Source organism: Poromitra crassiceps (assembly GCF_964638095.1).
Source record: "Poromitra crassiceps genome assembly, chromosome: 17".
In the NCBI taxonomy this organism is placed as follows: domain Eukaryota; kingdom Metazoa; phylum Chordata; class Actinopteri; order Beryciformes; family Melamphaidae; genus Poromitra; species Poromitra crassiceps.
In genome coordinates, this window is record NC_139635.1 from 10204387 (window position 1) to 10220934 (window position 16548).

The following is a 16548-nucleotide window of genomic DNA, read 5'->3' on the forward strand; positions in this document are numbered from 1 at the left end:
TTTGAAGGAAGCGAAAGTGTGCTGCTATGTGGATGTGCGCTCCATTCAGACGGATGCGCTAATTAATGCCACTACTCAGATGGAGTTTAGCTCGTGTGTAGCTTGTGATTCTGTTGTTTCTCCCGTCATGTAACCCTGTCACCATTATGTAGATCGCACTCATAGTGCTGCTAATTATAACACTGTAACTCGGCCTCGATGGGCGGGTCGTTTTGATGTTCGTTCGATGCGGATCCCAATGTATGACGGTTATTGTGCATAACCCCGGTTCTATGAGTGGGAGCTCTTTGGCTTTAGTCATGGTTCAAGACTGGTGTTTAAGAGTAACTGACTTACAGTTTACCTAATTATCATTTATATATTATTAGTTGTTAATTATCACTATAATTGGCCTATATAACAGCAAGCTTGGTTACTGACCTGTTTGTATATTTTATTGCCTCCTTTTTCCAGACCACACACAATCCTACTATTCCTGTCATAATGCTGTAAAAAGCCTATACTGCTGTACTGTACTGAAGAGAACTGACAACTAAACGGTTGAACTCCCATCTGTCTCATGTTGGCAGTTTCCTTTAGCCTACAAAATATAAAATAAATATATATATATATATCGGTGATCGGTAATCGGTAATCGGTGATCGGTCGATGATCGGTTGGGCAGATATTTCTCATAGGTGATCGGCAATCGGTGATCGGTGGCAAAAAACGTGATCGGTGCACCCCTACTAATAACGTTACTGTCTTGTGTTGATAATGAATCTAACAGTCGGAAATATGCCTAACGTTAGCCTACTGTCTGTTATGCTTACGGTACATTGTTTGAGTTCAGTTTGGTCAACTCCAGGCATTACACGGTACCGTACATACAGTGGGAGCAGGCTATTTCCTGGCTTGTCCCGCAGCCAGCAGGCTCTAGTTAACGTTAGCTTGATGCTAATCGCGGCTAACTAATATTAATTTACATTTATAGAAATTACCACCAGCCCCACTAATAACGTTACCGTCTTGTGTGGATAATGAATTTAACAGTCCTAAATATGCCTAACGTTACTGTTATGCTTATGAAACATTGTTTGATTGTTCAGTTTGGTCAACTCCAGGCATTAGACGGTACCGTACATACAGGGGGAGCAGGCTATTTCCTGGCTTGTGCTAACATGAGTATCGACTTCCCCGCAGTCAACGCAAGCCAAAACACGGCCAAACATGCCACAATAACGTCCCCTAATTCATCCAGAATCCTTCCTGGGCATCTCGAGGCTGATCTGACTGATACATTTTCCAGGTTGCCGTTTTCAAGTGACTTTTATGAGTTAACGTTACAAAGCAACCATCACAGTCTGCTGTTGCCAGGCAACTGCTTGTGCGCGTGCAAGTATGGTGCCCGCACGTCAGCTCGTTCACACGCTGCCTGCAGTTACACTAACGGCCACCGGCGTCAGTAATAGTGAGTATTGACGGATTGGGCCTTTAAATAAAAATAAATAAATAAATAATAGTATTTTATGCAACGCAGCGCTGTGGAAATAGGCTACAGTGTGTGCTCATCCCTTTACAAGTCCATTCACTATCCATCAACTTTGTAACACAACAGTGAAGGTAAGACATCAAAGTGAAGTGGCTAGCTAACATGTGGCTAATGGGAGCTAAATCTAACTCCCGTGTAAACCGTAATATCTGTGTCGTTTCAACTTTGATTGAAAAATGTTTCCACCAGATTAAAGAAAACATTTAGGCCTATGTGATATTGACTGATGCGCGGTCATGCATCATGGTGTAGCTAACGCTAATCAATCTACAGTAGCTAGCTCTATTTTGGACTGGAGCTGCTGTATGGAGCTAGCTTGTGGTCTGAGCCATGATCTGTTTTCCAATCAGGGAATTAGGAAAACAAACGTGCACATTACATTAAAAAACACATCAGTCAACATCACACAGGGTCTTTTCTTTAATCTGGTGGCAGCATTTTTCAGTAAAACGTGAAACGACGACAGATAATGGTTTATAGTGGGACTTAACGTAGGTTCCATAAAGATCAGGTTGTTTGTAAACAAACTGCTTCGGTTGCTAACAGAAAGAAGATGATGTATGGGCTTGTAATTATTTTATAATGTTAAACTCAGAGCATACATGTACAGGTTTGTACAGACAACAGATTTGTAATATTGATGGGGATATTCTGATGTTGATGTAGGTTACCAATAAGACATAACAAGTATGACTGAATATATTGTGATTGACGCCCCCCTACAAATTATTAATGCCATTAAATAGGAACAGGTCTCTTTATAAAAACATACAGTATCATTTTAGGCCTATTAATAAGTATCAATAATAATAATAATAATTTAATTTATTTTTCAGTAAATCACAGCATCGTACAGCTCCATGTTCAACTGAGCAGAAGCAGCTGAGTCAGACAGCATTCTGAACATGATTGCTACAGACATCCATCAAGAACCTACTTCATGAACATGACGGAGGAAAAGTATGAAGACCTCAAATTCAAGTTGCCATTCTTGTCATCAGCTCAATCCATTCCTTAACACGTTGAGTGCCAGAGCCGAGATATCTCGTCTTACATAATCCAACGCTTGAGTGCCAGAGCCGAGATATCTCGTCTTACATAAACATTTTTTTTTTTTGACGGTGGGACATCAATCAACAACTTTTACGTCTTCTAGATCACCATTGGAGCAAGAGAATATGTATAATCTATTTTACCGACCACTAAGTGGCGACAGTGCTCTCCTGACTAGAGGAAGGCAAGCATTTTTTTAACTTGTCACGCCATTCTCACCCCAGCCATTCTCATGAAAATGGATGGGGGAAAACGCTTTCGTTTTCGCGCTGATTGCTGGCGATGCGGGATTGCAAATTTACATAATAGATTACAGGTGGAACACACTTTGAAACACGCAGCATAAATATGACCAGAATCGCAAAAGCTTCTCTCAACCAAAACTCCAAGAAGCGAGCGAGTCCATCCCGACTTCCTCAAACAGCGGCCGCGCAGCCACAGGCACAGGACAGCAGCAAAGCACTGAGACTGGTGACAAGCTTGTGACGGCCGCTGCAGCCAAGAAGAACGCCCACGGAGGGAGGAGTTGAAGCAACTCTCCCTCTCGCTCTCTCCCTCTCTCTCTCTCCTCTCTCTCTCTCTCTCTCTCTCGAGAGAGAGGAGAGAGAGAGAGAGAGAGAGAGGAGAGAGAGAGAGAGAGAGCGCACAGAGTGGGAGACAAGGGCACCCATAATCACAGGCACGTGAGGTGGTTCTAAAAATCCATTTATCTCCAAACTCTCTGAAAATCTCTGAAACCATGCTGTACTCAACGGCTAATATCTACATAACTACTAACTCTGCAAACTAACTCTTTTAGACAGAGAAAGCACACATTCTATTAGTTATTTTTAGATGATTGGTGTTCACGAATTCTTAACAGAAAATAATCCTCGGCTCTTGTAAAATGAGCCAGAATCCTCAAAAAAAAACCTGGCACAACTTACCTACAGGATTGAAAAAATGGCTGGCACTCAATGTGTTAAAACCACATGGGCTACATTATTTCCAGTGTCTCAATATTATTCTACACCCTGTTGTGGCCAACCAGCCTCTTCTGTTCAATAAAATCATGTTTCACTGATGGAAGTCTGATTGAAATGATGTAATCAGAAGTCTAACTAACTGGATTGGTTAATTCAATTACTTTGATGTATGCCATGCAGAATAGTCACTGTTCAAATTGTCCTACTGTATATATCTTATTGTTAGGCTACTTTAGACTTGGGGAAACAGGGAAAATCCAGTTTGTGTATAGAAAACTTTATTCAAACCAAATAAATATGTTTACCATATTCCACACAACATTAGGCTACTTTGACAAAGTTTTGAGTTAAGTCCATCTTCCATTTAAAACAGTCACTTTTTTAATTGAAAAGTGAGCCCCATGTCTACATTGGAATGTGCAGGGTGTTGGAAGAGCAGGGTGAATTAGCAAAACAAAAGACTAGGGGAAGGGCATTGCTATTCACAACACATTAAAGGCCCATTCTGAGCTGAGCCAGAAAAAAGCCCTGTTGAAATTATTTTCTATTGCAGACCAACAGGTTTACATTTCAAATAAAAGTTTGTTTCAACATAACCACTATAGACTGTGTTAATTAACAGCATACTCCCACATACATACTGTATCATCATATAGGTTATTACATACTGTGTAATTTACAGTGGCTGCAGTTTAATTTAGCAGCAGTAATGTGTTTTATATTTCATTCATTCACACTGTTGAGCCTTTCTTTAAGCTCAGTGATATGATATTGCAGTGTTTCAGATCAAATGATTGCCTTCTGTCAATGAGTATTGTTTGTTTCAACTTTCATTCTTGAAAATGCTCTCGTGTCTGGTCTTGGTCTCGTCCCAGCACGGCAACTAGCTTGGAGGGTGGAGCGCTTTGTCTCACTGAAGGCTCGTCAGCAAGGGGGGACGGCGGGTTGTCCTGAAAAAACAAGTCAAAACAGTCAAGAGAGTGCAGAGCCAGGTCCAAAAACATAATATGCACAACTTGAATGTAACAGCATATTTCACAGTATTATTAAAGTGCAAACCAGGGTTCCAGACTAACTTTTACCCATAGCTGGGTAACTATGCATGCAGTGAACTCTTTATGCATATACAGAGCTAGGAGCAGGGGGATCTGCTCCTAGTCCGCCTCCCCAGTCTGAACTGCACCTGGGGACACTTAGGGCGTGCTTGTTCAACAACGCCTGCACCTCCCCCGAGCGTTACGTTGAGTGGAATTGGCCTTTTTTATGATTAAATCTGCAAATTTGTAATTCAAACAGGTAATTAATCACGATGGTCCGATGTAGAAGGCTCAGAGGTCCGCCTCCCCTCCGCTATACTGCTTCTCTAACATACTTGGGTGCGCTTGTTTAATGCCGCCGCGCGTCACGTTGAGCAGTTTGCCTTTTTTATTATTCAATCTGCAATGCAAAGCATTTTGGTAAAGAAACCGTGTGCAATGTTGTTATGGTCAAACTTCCCCCACTTCACTATATCACGCAGTATTTGCGAGGGGTTTATATACACCCCATGGTGTATATACAACAGATTCCCATGCGGTTATGCACTAGCTCCCCGGCCCCGGACATTTACCAAATGTATGGAGCTCGCCCTTGTCCCTCTCCGCTAGAAAGGCATCAGAGTCCTGCACGCTATCGTTGCAAACCAGTCGCTTCGTCTTATACATGACATCAACATCTGTCAACATGCAAAAGTGTCTCTTTACTATGAAGTGATTGAAGAATGACAGGGCCAATATCGGGCGTACCCCACCTGACTTATTTGGTGTGAGGAAGTAACGGGAGTAGAATCCACTCTGTACTTCCTCCAGGGGGACATGAGGAATTGCCTTTTTTGCTAAAAGGTCTAACAATTCTTTTTCCAGAGCCATCTTCCCTTCTGGGAAGATGTCTTCTACCACTGTCTCTAACACACCTTTGAAGTGGGGAGGCATTGTTTTGAATTATAGCATGTACCCTCCTGTCAGCGTGTTTAAACCCCACTTTTGTCTGCCTGCAATCTGTTTCCAAACTGCATAGGGTTCTGACAGGGAGGCACCCAGTTTGGACTTGTGATCTTTGATTGTTTCAACAGGCAGTTTTTGGCCCACCACACTGCTGTTATGTTCGCGGGGGCCGGAGCGAAAGGGAGAGAGAGCCTTATCCCCATGGGGATTGCTGTCGCTCTGGTCATGTCCTCCCAGCATCGCCATGCCTCGTGCTGAGCTCGGTAGAGCAAAGGCACTGTTACTTAGCTCCTGGAAGCCTGGCATTTTGGGCCAGCGAGCGGGGCCGGGCCGGGCCGCCCGTCGGCATGCCTCGTGAGTGGTCCCGGGAGCGTGAGGTCCAAGCAGCGCGTTGCTTTGCTAATCACCTCCGGGAGATTAAAGCAGGGACCCACTGGCTCAGCGGCTGCAGCAGGGAGAGTTAGGGCTGCTGGCGGGACTGCGGCGGCAAGTGGCCATGGTGGAGATGATGTAGGAGAGAGGAAGAGCCTGAAAGGCACCGCGCTCTCGTCTTGTGATAGAACCTTCCCATTTTTCTTACATCGGCTTAATTTTTTTTTACTCCATAATTCTGTCTTACATCTGGAACTACAAGAACCATGGAATCTTGAAAATGAATCTGCAAAAATGTAAGTCTGAAGGAGAGCTGGCCTTGCCAGCGTTTAGGCACTACTACTGGGCTGCTAATGCCAGGGCTCTAATGTTTTGGCTCCAGGGGATCCCTGACAATATAGCTCCCGGGGCCCCCCTGTGGCTGAAAATGGAGGCTACCATTATTGGCAGCTCTTCACTGCCAGCCATGCTGTTTGCTAAGTTAGAGGACCCTGGGAACATTGACTTTTACTGTGAAGAGCTCTGTCAGAATTCTGAACCAAGTCAGGAGTTTTTTGAGTCTACCAGATGTCTCTGTCCACACACCAATTTGTTTTAATCACTCCTTTTTGCCTCCATGGTTGGACAGAGACTACCATGCCTGAAGTGAGAAGGGGCTAGTTTCCATCAAGGACCTTTACATAGATAGTCACTTAGCATCCTTTGATCTACTGAAGAAGAAGTTTGAGTTGCCCAGCACGAACTGGCTCAGATTCCTGCGACTCAGGAATTATGTTCGATCCAGGATTTACACTTTTGAAGCATACGCGACCTCACCTGCTCTTCAGCCAGGAAGGATGACATCACTGATGACATCATCACTGATGTCATCACATCATTAGGTAATTAGGGCAATCACCGAATAAAAAGGTCACCCTGGGTGCTCTTTACACCGCATTAAATTTTCAGTTCGATCGCAAAACGGCACGTGGCCGGGCAAAATTCTGCTCACACATTCTTATTATAGGATAGAACAGTGAAGTAAATAGTTGTTCTGTTTATCTTGCTGGTTGTCTGTGCAGATAGAGGGAGGCACACCTGGAGAACTCTCTCTCCCGCGGTCTCCTGAAGATGTCAGATCAAATGAACTCTCTCCTGCAGAGACAGACCCCCTGGTGTCTCCTGGAGAGACAGGTCCCAGGTCACCAGGACCAGATGAGCAGAAGGTATTGCGACCATCACACACACACACACACACACACACACACACACACACACACACACACACACACACACACACACACACACACACACACACACACACACACACACACACACACACACACACACCTTTTATCCTGAAAATATATTGTGCTTGCAGACTTTGGACTTAGATTGTGTAGGTACACTGTTGTAACTACTGCAAATTATGTATGGAGATTTTTTTTAAATTAAGTGCAAATAGTTATTTTTCATTGTTTAATTGTTCTTGGATTCAACTATTTACTGTGATTTTACCAGGGAGCAAAGGTGGCGACGGATAAACAGAGGCTCTTGGAAGTGCTGGATGATTTGGGAGGCAAAGAGTTCAAGAGGTTCAAGTGGTTCCTGCAGCAGCCTGGCAGGCTGGGTTTCCCGGCCATCAAAAAGTGCCTGTTGGAGAAAGCAGACAGGATGGACACAGTGGATAAGATGGCCCAGACCTACACCGGAGAGACTCTGGAGGTGACCAAGAAGATTCTGTTGAAGATGAAGCGGAAAGATCTAGTGGAGCGTTGGTTAAACAGCAGCTCAGAACCCAAAGGTATTGTGATAAATTATGATATAATATGCTGCAGAGCAGCAGCATGGCTCTGTGACGGCTTTTTAATGGTTTTTAATACAGTGGGGTTCTATGGCTGCACTGAGCACGGCTACATGGACCAGACTTGTAAGCACAACAAATAAATGTTTTGTTATTTTCATAGGATTTGGTGACAGTAAGCAATGCTTAAAAAAACACTTATCCTTTAAAGGAGAATGTAATTATTTTTCAACCTGGACTATTTTCTTTTTACTTTTTTATGCTTAACTCATTGAGTGCCAGCCACTTTTGGAGAACGGATGCTCCCAGTGCCAGAGTTTTCAGAGCGTTTTCAGTGATTTCTCGAGGCCCACAGAATATTGTGTGATATTACTATGTAAACACCGAACACGCACAAGAACGAGCTGGCTCTATTGTATCATCAGCAAAAAAAAGTTTATTGATACCATTTTCCGTTCTTTAGTTATGAGCCGGAGAAGATAGGTTGTTTTCAGCGTTTTCAGGCTTTTCAAATTATTAGCTGAGATAATCCGCCTTTTGTGAAATGCAGCATTTCAAGCACATTCACTGAGTCTGAAGATAATATTTTCTGATGTAGTGACGTAGTTGTTGTGTGATGCCCTGCGTGCACCACCCCCCTCCCCCCCTCCCCCCGTAAACTCCTCCCCACACTGCACACAGCCTCACGCAACCATTATATTTTCGGAGTGCTGCGTTTGTGTGCTGCTGTCGGCTCTCAGCGCCACAGCAGGGAAGAGCCAACCCGGATTGCTGAATGGTTTGGCGTCAGGGGCTGCTTTCCTGGCTGCTAATCGGGTGGAGAAACTATACAGACAGACAGACAGACAGACAGGGACAGAGGGGCTCAGTTGTGAGCGCGGATTGACTCCTGTTCGGAGCCAATGTCAGCTCCCGCGACAGAGCAAATGGCTCTGGGAGCATGCATCGGTTTGTCTTTGATCCACGGCTTTTAGGCTGTTTCTCGGACCTGTCTCTAATCTGGACTGCACCGAGCAAGCACTGTCGCCACCTAATGAGTCCGTAAAATAGGTTATACACCTTCAATACCTACAATAATTGGACAGGAGATGCAGGGGGCTTTGATCGATGCCCCACCGTCAAAAAACGCATTGGACGTCTTTCGACGTCCATGGCACTCTACGTCACTATTTAATTGGACGTCCTTCGACGTCCATGGCACTCAATGAGTTAACTAACTAATTTGAGCAGAAATCTTTGAAAGTGATCCAGCTGCGCAATGGGCTGGAACAGAGGCAGACGGGGCACCGTGCATCTTAAGAGCTTATTTTTCCTACACACAGGCTCATATCGTTATTATATGATACAGAGACACAGGCTCATATCATTATCATTATTATATACAGAGACAAGGCTCATATTGTTATTATATGATACAGAGATAGGCTCATAGGGACCTATCTTTGTACGGCGCTATCGTTTGCGCTGCCTTTGCGCTGCGTTTGCGTGCCTCTTATTGCTATCTTCCCAGCGCCCCGTCCAGTTTTGCGCTGTGATGACAAAGGTTTAGGCGTGGCCCAGGCGTGTCGGTGGGCCTCTGGGGTTTATGACATCATCTTTATGATAATTAAGTCTAAAACAGTAATAACGTGATAATGTGATAAGATACCCTAGGGTCTGGGGTAGGTTAGGTTTAGGCATGGGGGGAGGTTAGGTTTGGCGTGGGGGCTGGGAGAGGTTAGCTCCACCGACACGCTGCACGCCGCCTCGCTCAGCTGGTTCTGCTTGTGGGCTATCGGCATTGCGACCTGTCGGCACTGCGGCCTGTCGGCACATAGACGCGGCACCACGCCTCTAGCCTATCATGTGTCTCGCGCAAGTGTCATTTAGCGCTGTGGGGAAGATACCGTCGGTATGTGGCGAGCGCAAAGAGAGGTTTGGAAGTTGCCCGTTCCAAAATAGGCGGTTCAGCGCAATGTGTTAGAAAAAATCACCTTGGGTGCTCTCAATTTTAACGCCAGGAAATACCTGGTCTTAGCGCAAACGCAGACGTACGCCTGAGCGCAGACAGTATTCTCCGGCGCAGTGCAAATCCTCGCTTGGATAGGGCCATTACGCACGGCTCGCGCGCGGACACACAATTCCCTCCTCAGAATGTCACGTTGATTTTCAACTAACCTACACTGCAGAAAAAAACACACCTTGATTTAACAATGAGAATTCGTTTGTCATGGTTTTGTGCGAAAAAGTGATTTGCGTTTTGAATTGGATTACCACTGCCCAGGCACCGAAGCAGCGCTGTGCTGTGTTGTGCGTGGTGGTCCCGCGGATCGAAATCAGTTTCTGGCAGAAAATCACTTTCTGATACAACATCGGCCAGTAGGCTATACACTACAGTAACCATTGATAGTAGCCTATACAACCTCTCTCCCTGCACAATTGCACCATGCAACAATAGGTTAACCCGAGTGGACAATTCTGGTATAGGCTATTGAAATAAAATCTCACACATCCCTACCCTATTAAAGAAATGAATAGGCTATTTTTAAATGTGTATGTTATAGCCTATATGAGCGAAACGGCTAGTTAAAAGGCTACTAATTACAAAAGCATCAATTTTCGTTACAATCCGAACTGGTTCATCCTCCAATTCTCTCTTCCCTCTCTCGTTCTCTCCCCCCTCTCTCTCTCTCACTGACTCTCTCCCTCTTTCTTACAGGATAGGCAAAAAATAAGCCTTGGCTTCAGCCTATTCCTTATTTCCGTCATTGATTGTATAAATTGAATTTGTGTGAAATGGTTTGATATGTACATGTATGATGATGTTCTCTTGCTGTAGTGTATATTCACACAAATTGTTACATTTTGTTTGTGGTTTATTAACCTATGACCGAAAATACACCATTCATTCATTCATTCATTCATTTCTTTTCTCTCTCTCACACTGTCACTCTGCTTGCACTAAGCAAGAAAGAAGCTGCTGCCTGTCACAGACGTGCAGGCGATGACGCTGTGGCTTTTAAGAGGAGTGATCTCAACTTGTGGTGAATCCTGTTAATATGGGCATGAATACGGCTATCGGGGTTTGCGCTGAGATGACGTGAAGTGCAGCGGCCCGACACGCCCACAATTAGGGCTTTGCGCGGCGCTATTCCAGCGCAAAGTGGGCGCTAATGCAAGTCGGGAAGATAGAGCCCTTATTGTTATACAGAGACTCATCTCGTTATTATATGATACAGAGACACGGGGCCCTATCTTCCCAAAAGCGGTAATTTAGCGTTTGCGCTCGTTTAACGCTGTGCACAATGCAAATTGGGGGCGTGCACAAGCGCCTGCCTGTTATAATAGTAGGCGTGCCACATGCCAAAGCCTCTTAGGTGCAAAAACACTGGCTGCGCTTGATCGTGCACCATAATCTCTGCGCAGCGCAGAAACGTCATTACGCACGGACGTTCCATGCCAGGACATCAAATTCTGCTGCTAAAAATGGGTAACCAGCAGATTATTCGGCGAGGCAATCAACTGTAATTCACTGAGAAACTTTTATCACATCGCAAGGAGGGGTTATGGTAAATAAATTGAGAAAACTTTGTAGCCTACTTTCAATATGCTATTCACCTTCACCTGCTATAACCGGTCGTTGGCATCACAGCCGATCTGGCAAAAAGCCTCAGCACGAGTCGAGTTTTAATTGAGTCCACTGTAAATCCTCCAATCTTTTCTTTTGTTTCCGCCGTTTACCCGCTGCAAACACGTTTCTATTGTCCCACCCCAGTCAACAAAATAACCCGAATTGCATCAAAACTCAGATGTTTTTAACAGGTAGGCATATATGGCCTGCATTTATATAGCGCTTTTATCCAAAGCGCTTTACAATCAGTAGATAGTCTACATTCACCCATTCATACACCAATGGCGGCAGGCTACCACACAGGGTGCCTACACACCATCGGGAGCAAGGAGGGTTAAGTGTCTTGCCCAAGGACACAACGACAGCAGCTGGGAGAGAGTGGGGATCGAACCGCCAACCCTTGCGTCATTGGCCGACCCGCTCTACCTCCTGAGCTAAAGCCGCCCTATATGATGTGATGGTGTCGTTATGAGATAAGAAGGATAATATATACAGTCAATAAGGCCTACTCCTATCCAAATTATGCATGGGGAGAAATTGTATTACATGGACTGCGAGACGGGAATCTGATGGATGTAATGCCCAGGCATTGCCAGGCCACACCTGTGAATAATTGTGGTGGTTTACACCGCCCAAATCACGTTTGCGCTGTGCATAAATGATTTGGCACGCCTCTAATCTGCGGTGGTGCCCGTTGTGATAAATGATGCTCCCCTGCGAGTATAGATGTTTTAATTTAAAAACAGGGAGGTCACGTCTACCCAAACAATTATATCATTTTTAAACAGTTATGTTTCTGTATAAATGATTAGAATTATGCTCCTGTGAGGTGGGGATGCTTTTTTTTGCTGCTGGGTGGTGATGCAAAACTCGGACAAATGTGCAAGGTGGACTGTTATCTTGCCTGCGTTAAGGCACGCGCAAACAGGTGCGCAAGTGCTAATAGGGGATATCGCCTGTACGAAGATAGGGCCCACAGACTCATATTGTTATTATATGATACAGAGACAGGCTCATATTATATGATACAGAGACACAGGCTCATATTGTTATTATATTATACATACACAGGCTCATATTGTTATTATATGATACACAGACACAGGCTCATATCATCATTATATGATACAGAGACACAGGCTCATATTGTTATGATACACAGACACAGGCTCATCATCATTATATGATACAGAGACACAGTCTTATATTGTTATTATATGATACAGAGACACATACTCATATCGTTATATGATACACAGACACAGGCTCAGCATCATTATATGATACAGAGACACAGTCTTATATTGTTATTATATGATACAGAGACACAGGCTCATATTGTTATTATATGATACAGAGACACAGGCTCATATCGTTATTATATGATACAGGGCCCTATCGTTGCAAAACCGGTAATTTTGCATTTGCGCTTGTTTTGTGCTCGCTTAATGCCGCATGCAATGCAAATTGGGGCCGTGCACAAACGCATTTGTATTCTCCCTTCCACGCTATTACCTCTATGCCTGTTATAATTGTATTGGACATGCATGGGGTAGGCGTGCCACATGCCAAACCAGGCGTATCCACGCAAAATGCGGGGACACAGATGGCATTCTCCTATCATCAGAATGTGCACAATTACTTTGCGCTAAGATCTTTGAAAAGCACCTCTTAAGCGAAAAAATACCCCGCTGCGCTTGAGTGCACCATAATCTCCACGCAATTCCCTTTGGATACGTCATTACGCACAGACGTGCCATGCCAGGTCAAATTCTGCTGCTAAAATTGGATATTAGCAGATAATTCAGTGAGGCAATCAACTAAAATTCACTGACAAACTTTTATCACATCACAAAGAGGGGTTAATGGCAAGTGAATTGAGAAAACTTGTTGGACATTGTAGCCTACTTGCAATAGGCTATTCACCTTCACATATCCCATAAGCCGGAGGGTCGTTGGCCACAGACGATCTGTCGACAAGCTCTCTCCATCTCTCTCTGTCCTCGGCACGCAAGTCACCAAGTTTTAATTGAGTCCACTCTTAATCCTCTGATCTTTTCTCTTGTCTCCCCGATTTCCCTGGTGCATGATGGTGTTATTGTGAGATAGGCCTATCCAAATTATGCATGGAGAGAATTACAGCATATTGCATGCCTCACGTAAACTGTATTACAGTGATTGCGACACGAGAATCTGATTGGTTTGATTGATGTAATGCCCAGGCACTGCCTGGCTACACCTGTGAATAGTTCTGGTGGTTAAGACCGCCCAAATCCCGTTTGCGCTGGCATTTTGCGGGGCATAGATGACTTGGCACGCCTCCAATTTGTGCCTGCGGCAGGTGCCGTGCCCCATTCCGCACCCCCGCCGAGAATTGCATTCCCACCATATTTTGGGGCTGTTTTAACTTAAAAACAGGGAGGTCACATCTACCCAGACAATTATATCATTTTAAAATGACACAGAGACACAGGCTCATATCATTATTATATGATACAGAGGGAAATGGAAGCACTTCTATTTACCTTCAACTACCTGCTGATCCTGGGACTTTAACCGTGAGAGTGTCACAAGAGTTGCATTGTCGCAGGAAGCCAGCTGTGGTGGAGCAAGCAGGGAGCGGCCATGTTCCCTTGGAGTAACCTAACAGAAAGTGCAGCTGAAATATTTTGGAAGTTATGGCCGAATATTTAGCTGATTTCGAGAATCTTATTGAATAAGAGTATTCAAAGTCTGAGACCATGGGCCTTCTCTCAGAAATAGCATGGAAAAAGCTCCATGAAAAAGTTGCCTTCACTCTTAGGTCGCTTTCCCATATAAGCTGGTGGACTCGGTGCAATTCGGGGGGGTGAGTTGCAACATTGTTTCACTTTTCATTTGGTCGGGTTCGCTTTCACACAGCAATTTGCCAAGCGCACCAATCTCTCCTCTTCTGCCGCCTTGCCTGCTGAGGGCTGACTGAACAACAGTGAATCCACGAAACACAACCCATAGAGAAACACCTCCTTTATGCGATCTTGGGATTTCTAGTTTTACTTTGGTGTTACTATCAAATAAATATTTGACAAGAATGCGCCCAATATGAGCAGCAGATGAGGCAGCGAGCTGTTAGGTTCAACATCATTCTGCACATGAGACGAGACGAGCTACACAGTGCATTGTTTTGCTTCCTTCTACCGCCTTCTATTCATGATGCACTGCCTTTCCCATATTTGCTCTTGTGTTTGGTTTGGTTTGCTTTCACATCACAAACGAACCACGCTAGACTTCACTTGCAAACGAAACGAGACCCACGTTTTCAAGCGGACCAGAGTTCGCTTGTTTATTCCGCAACAGAGTTCCTTTGCGCTTTCACACCACCTCAAACGAACCGCACTATCCGAGGAAATGAACTCTGGCGCGGTTAAAGCGGACCAAACAGCTTATATGTGAAAGCGACCTTATTCAAATTATGAAATTAACTATAACTGAAATAACTAATAATTCACTCACTGAGCCTCCCCTCAAACTGTTTGAGCCCCACTGGGGAGGCCCACCTCCCACTCTGGAATCCTGTGAACTGGAGTGTTATAATGTTCAGGCTAAAATCAGACTAGAGTAGAGTAGGACAGGGCAGACTAGACTGTAGATTAGCTAGATTCCTTGTCTGCTAGTTTGTTCCAGTTAATGGCTAGAGTAGTGAGATTGTCTGAGCTGCTGCTCATTTGGCCTGGCTGCTCTGCTGCTGGTTCCAGTGTGCTGCTGCTACCTCGGCCGCTGCAGTGAGATGGCCAAGCAGATTGAGTAGCTGCTGTACGCCCTGGGGCTGGGTGATAAATGTCAATTTGTTTCTTGTCTATTCAGTGGCTGTTTTTGCTTGGTAAATAAAATACACTTGCTTGCAATACTTGCTAAATTTTACTGTCCCTCATGACCATATCACCCAGCCACAGTATATTCTATCTGTTCTGCTCCCCTCTTCCCCCCTTCCCCTGCTCCCTCTCCACCTCCTCCCTTTCCGTGCTGCTCTCTCCTCCCTCACACCCCCGCTCCCTCCCCACCTTCTCCCTTTCCCTGCTCTCTCCTCCCCCACATCCCCCTGTTCCCTCCCCACCTTCTCCCTTTCCCTGCTCTCTCCTCCCCCATCCCCACTCTCCCTCCCCTGCTCCCTCCCCACCTCCTCCCTTTCCCTGCTCTCTCCTCCCCCACATTCCGCTGTTCCCTGTTTTCACTGTCCCTTGTGACTATTCATGACGATATCGCCCAGCCGCAGTATATTCTACCTGTTCTGTTCTCTCTACTCTCCGCCCCTTTGCCTGCTGCCTCCCCACCTCCTCCCGTTCCCTGCTCTCTCCTCCCCCACATTCCCGTTCCCTCCCCACCTACTCCCTTTCCCTGCTCTCTCCTCCCCCACATCCCCCCACTCTCCCTCCCATGCTCCCTCCCCACCTCCTCCCTTTCCCTGCTCTCTCCTCCCCCACATTCCCTCCCCCTTTCTCCCATTCTCTCTTTCTCTCTCTATCATATGATTGTTCAGTCATGTTGTTATTATTACTACTGTAATTGTTATTGTTGTGTCAGCTAGATTTAGCTAGACATATTCTCTGTGAAGTCCTCTGAGACATGCTTGTGAATTTGGGCTATACAAATAAACTAGACTGAAATAAAGTAGACTTGACTTGACTTGGACGATGCATTTGAATTCAATAGGCGCTCGTATTTATTTGAGTCAGAGTAAATGGATACAAACTGAGGAGCAGGCATGAAGAAGCAGAGAAGAGCAACAGGCAGACAGAGGGGGTGAACACGCTGCCGAGGCAGGAGGGGCGTGCGCAGGCGCGGACTGCATAATCGGGCACGTCGGGCAAATGCCCGGTGGCCTGGCCTGGCCTGGCCTGCAAAAAAAAAAAATGTGGTGCCCGCAGTCAGGCCACTCACTGAACAGCAGGCCAGGCGCCGCCTACTGGTTTACTAGTGGTTTTATTACTTTATTCAGGGTTAAAGTGGGTGCATCTCATTGTAAAATTGGACTCCGCCCAAATTGGGCTTCAAACGGCCCAAATCTGGCTTCAAACGGCCCAAATTGGGCTTCAAACGGCCCAAATCATGCTTCAAACGACCCAAATTGGGCTTCAAACGGCCCAAATCTGGTTTCAAATGGCCAAAATTGGGCTTCAAACGGGCCAAATTGGGCTTCAAACGGCCCAAATTTTCCGCCGCCGCCCTTCAGATGCCGGCACGTGCGTCGGCCCGTATTGGCCTGGCCTGCTTGG

The 16548-nt window shown here is 45.3% G+C and overlaps 1 protein-coding gene across 1 annotated transcript in view; it reads left to right on the plus strand.

Annotated features, from left to right (window-relative positions):
• The window catches only part of LOC310792195 (NLR family CARD domain-containing protein 3-like), a gene marked incomplete at its 3' end in the record, with an annotated part of 44984 nt that overhangs the window by 15728 nt on the left and 12708 nt on the right, over positions 1-16548 (plus strand). Inside the window, exons 2-3 of the mRNA XM_083653924.1 lie at positions 6965-7108; positions 7404-7686. Coding sequence (XP_083510050.1) covers positions 6965-7108; positions 7404-7686 — 427 coding nt within the window. The remainder of the gene's footprint in view (positions 1-6964; positions 7109-7403; positions 7687-16548) is intronic.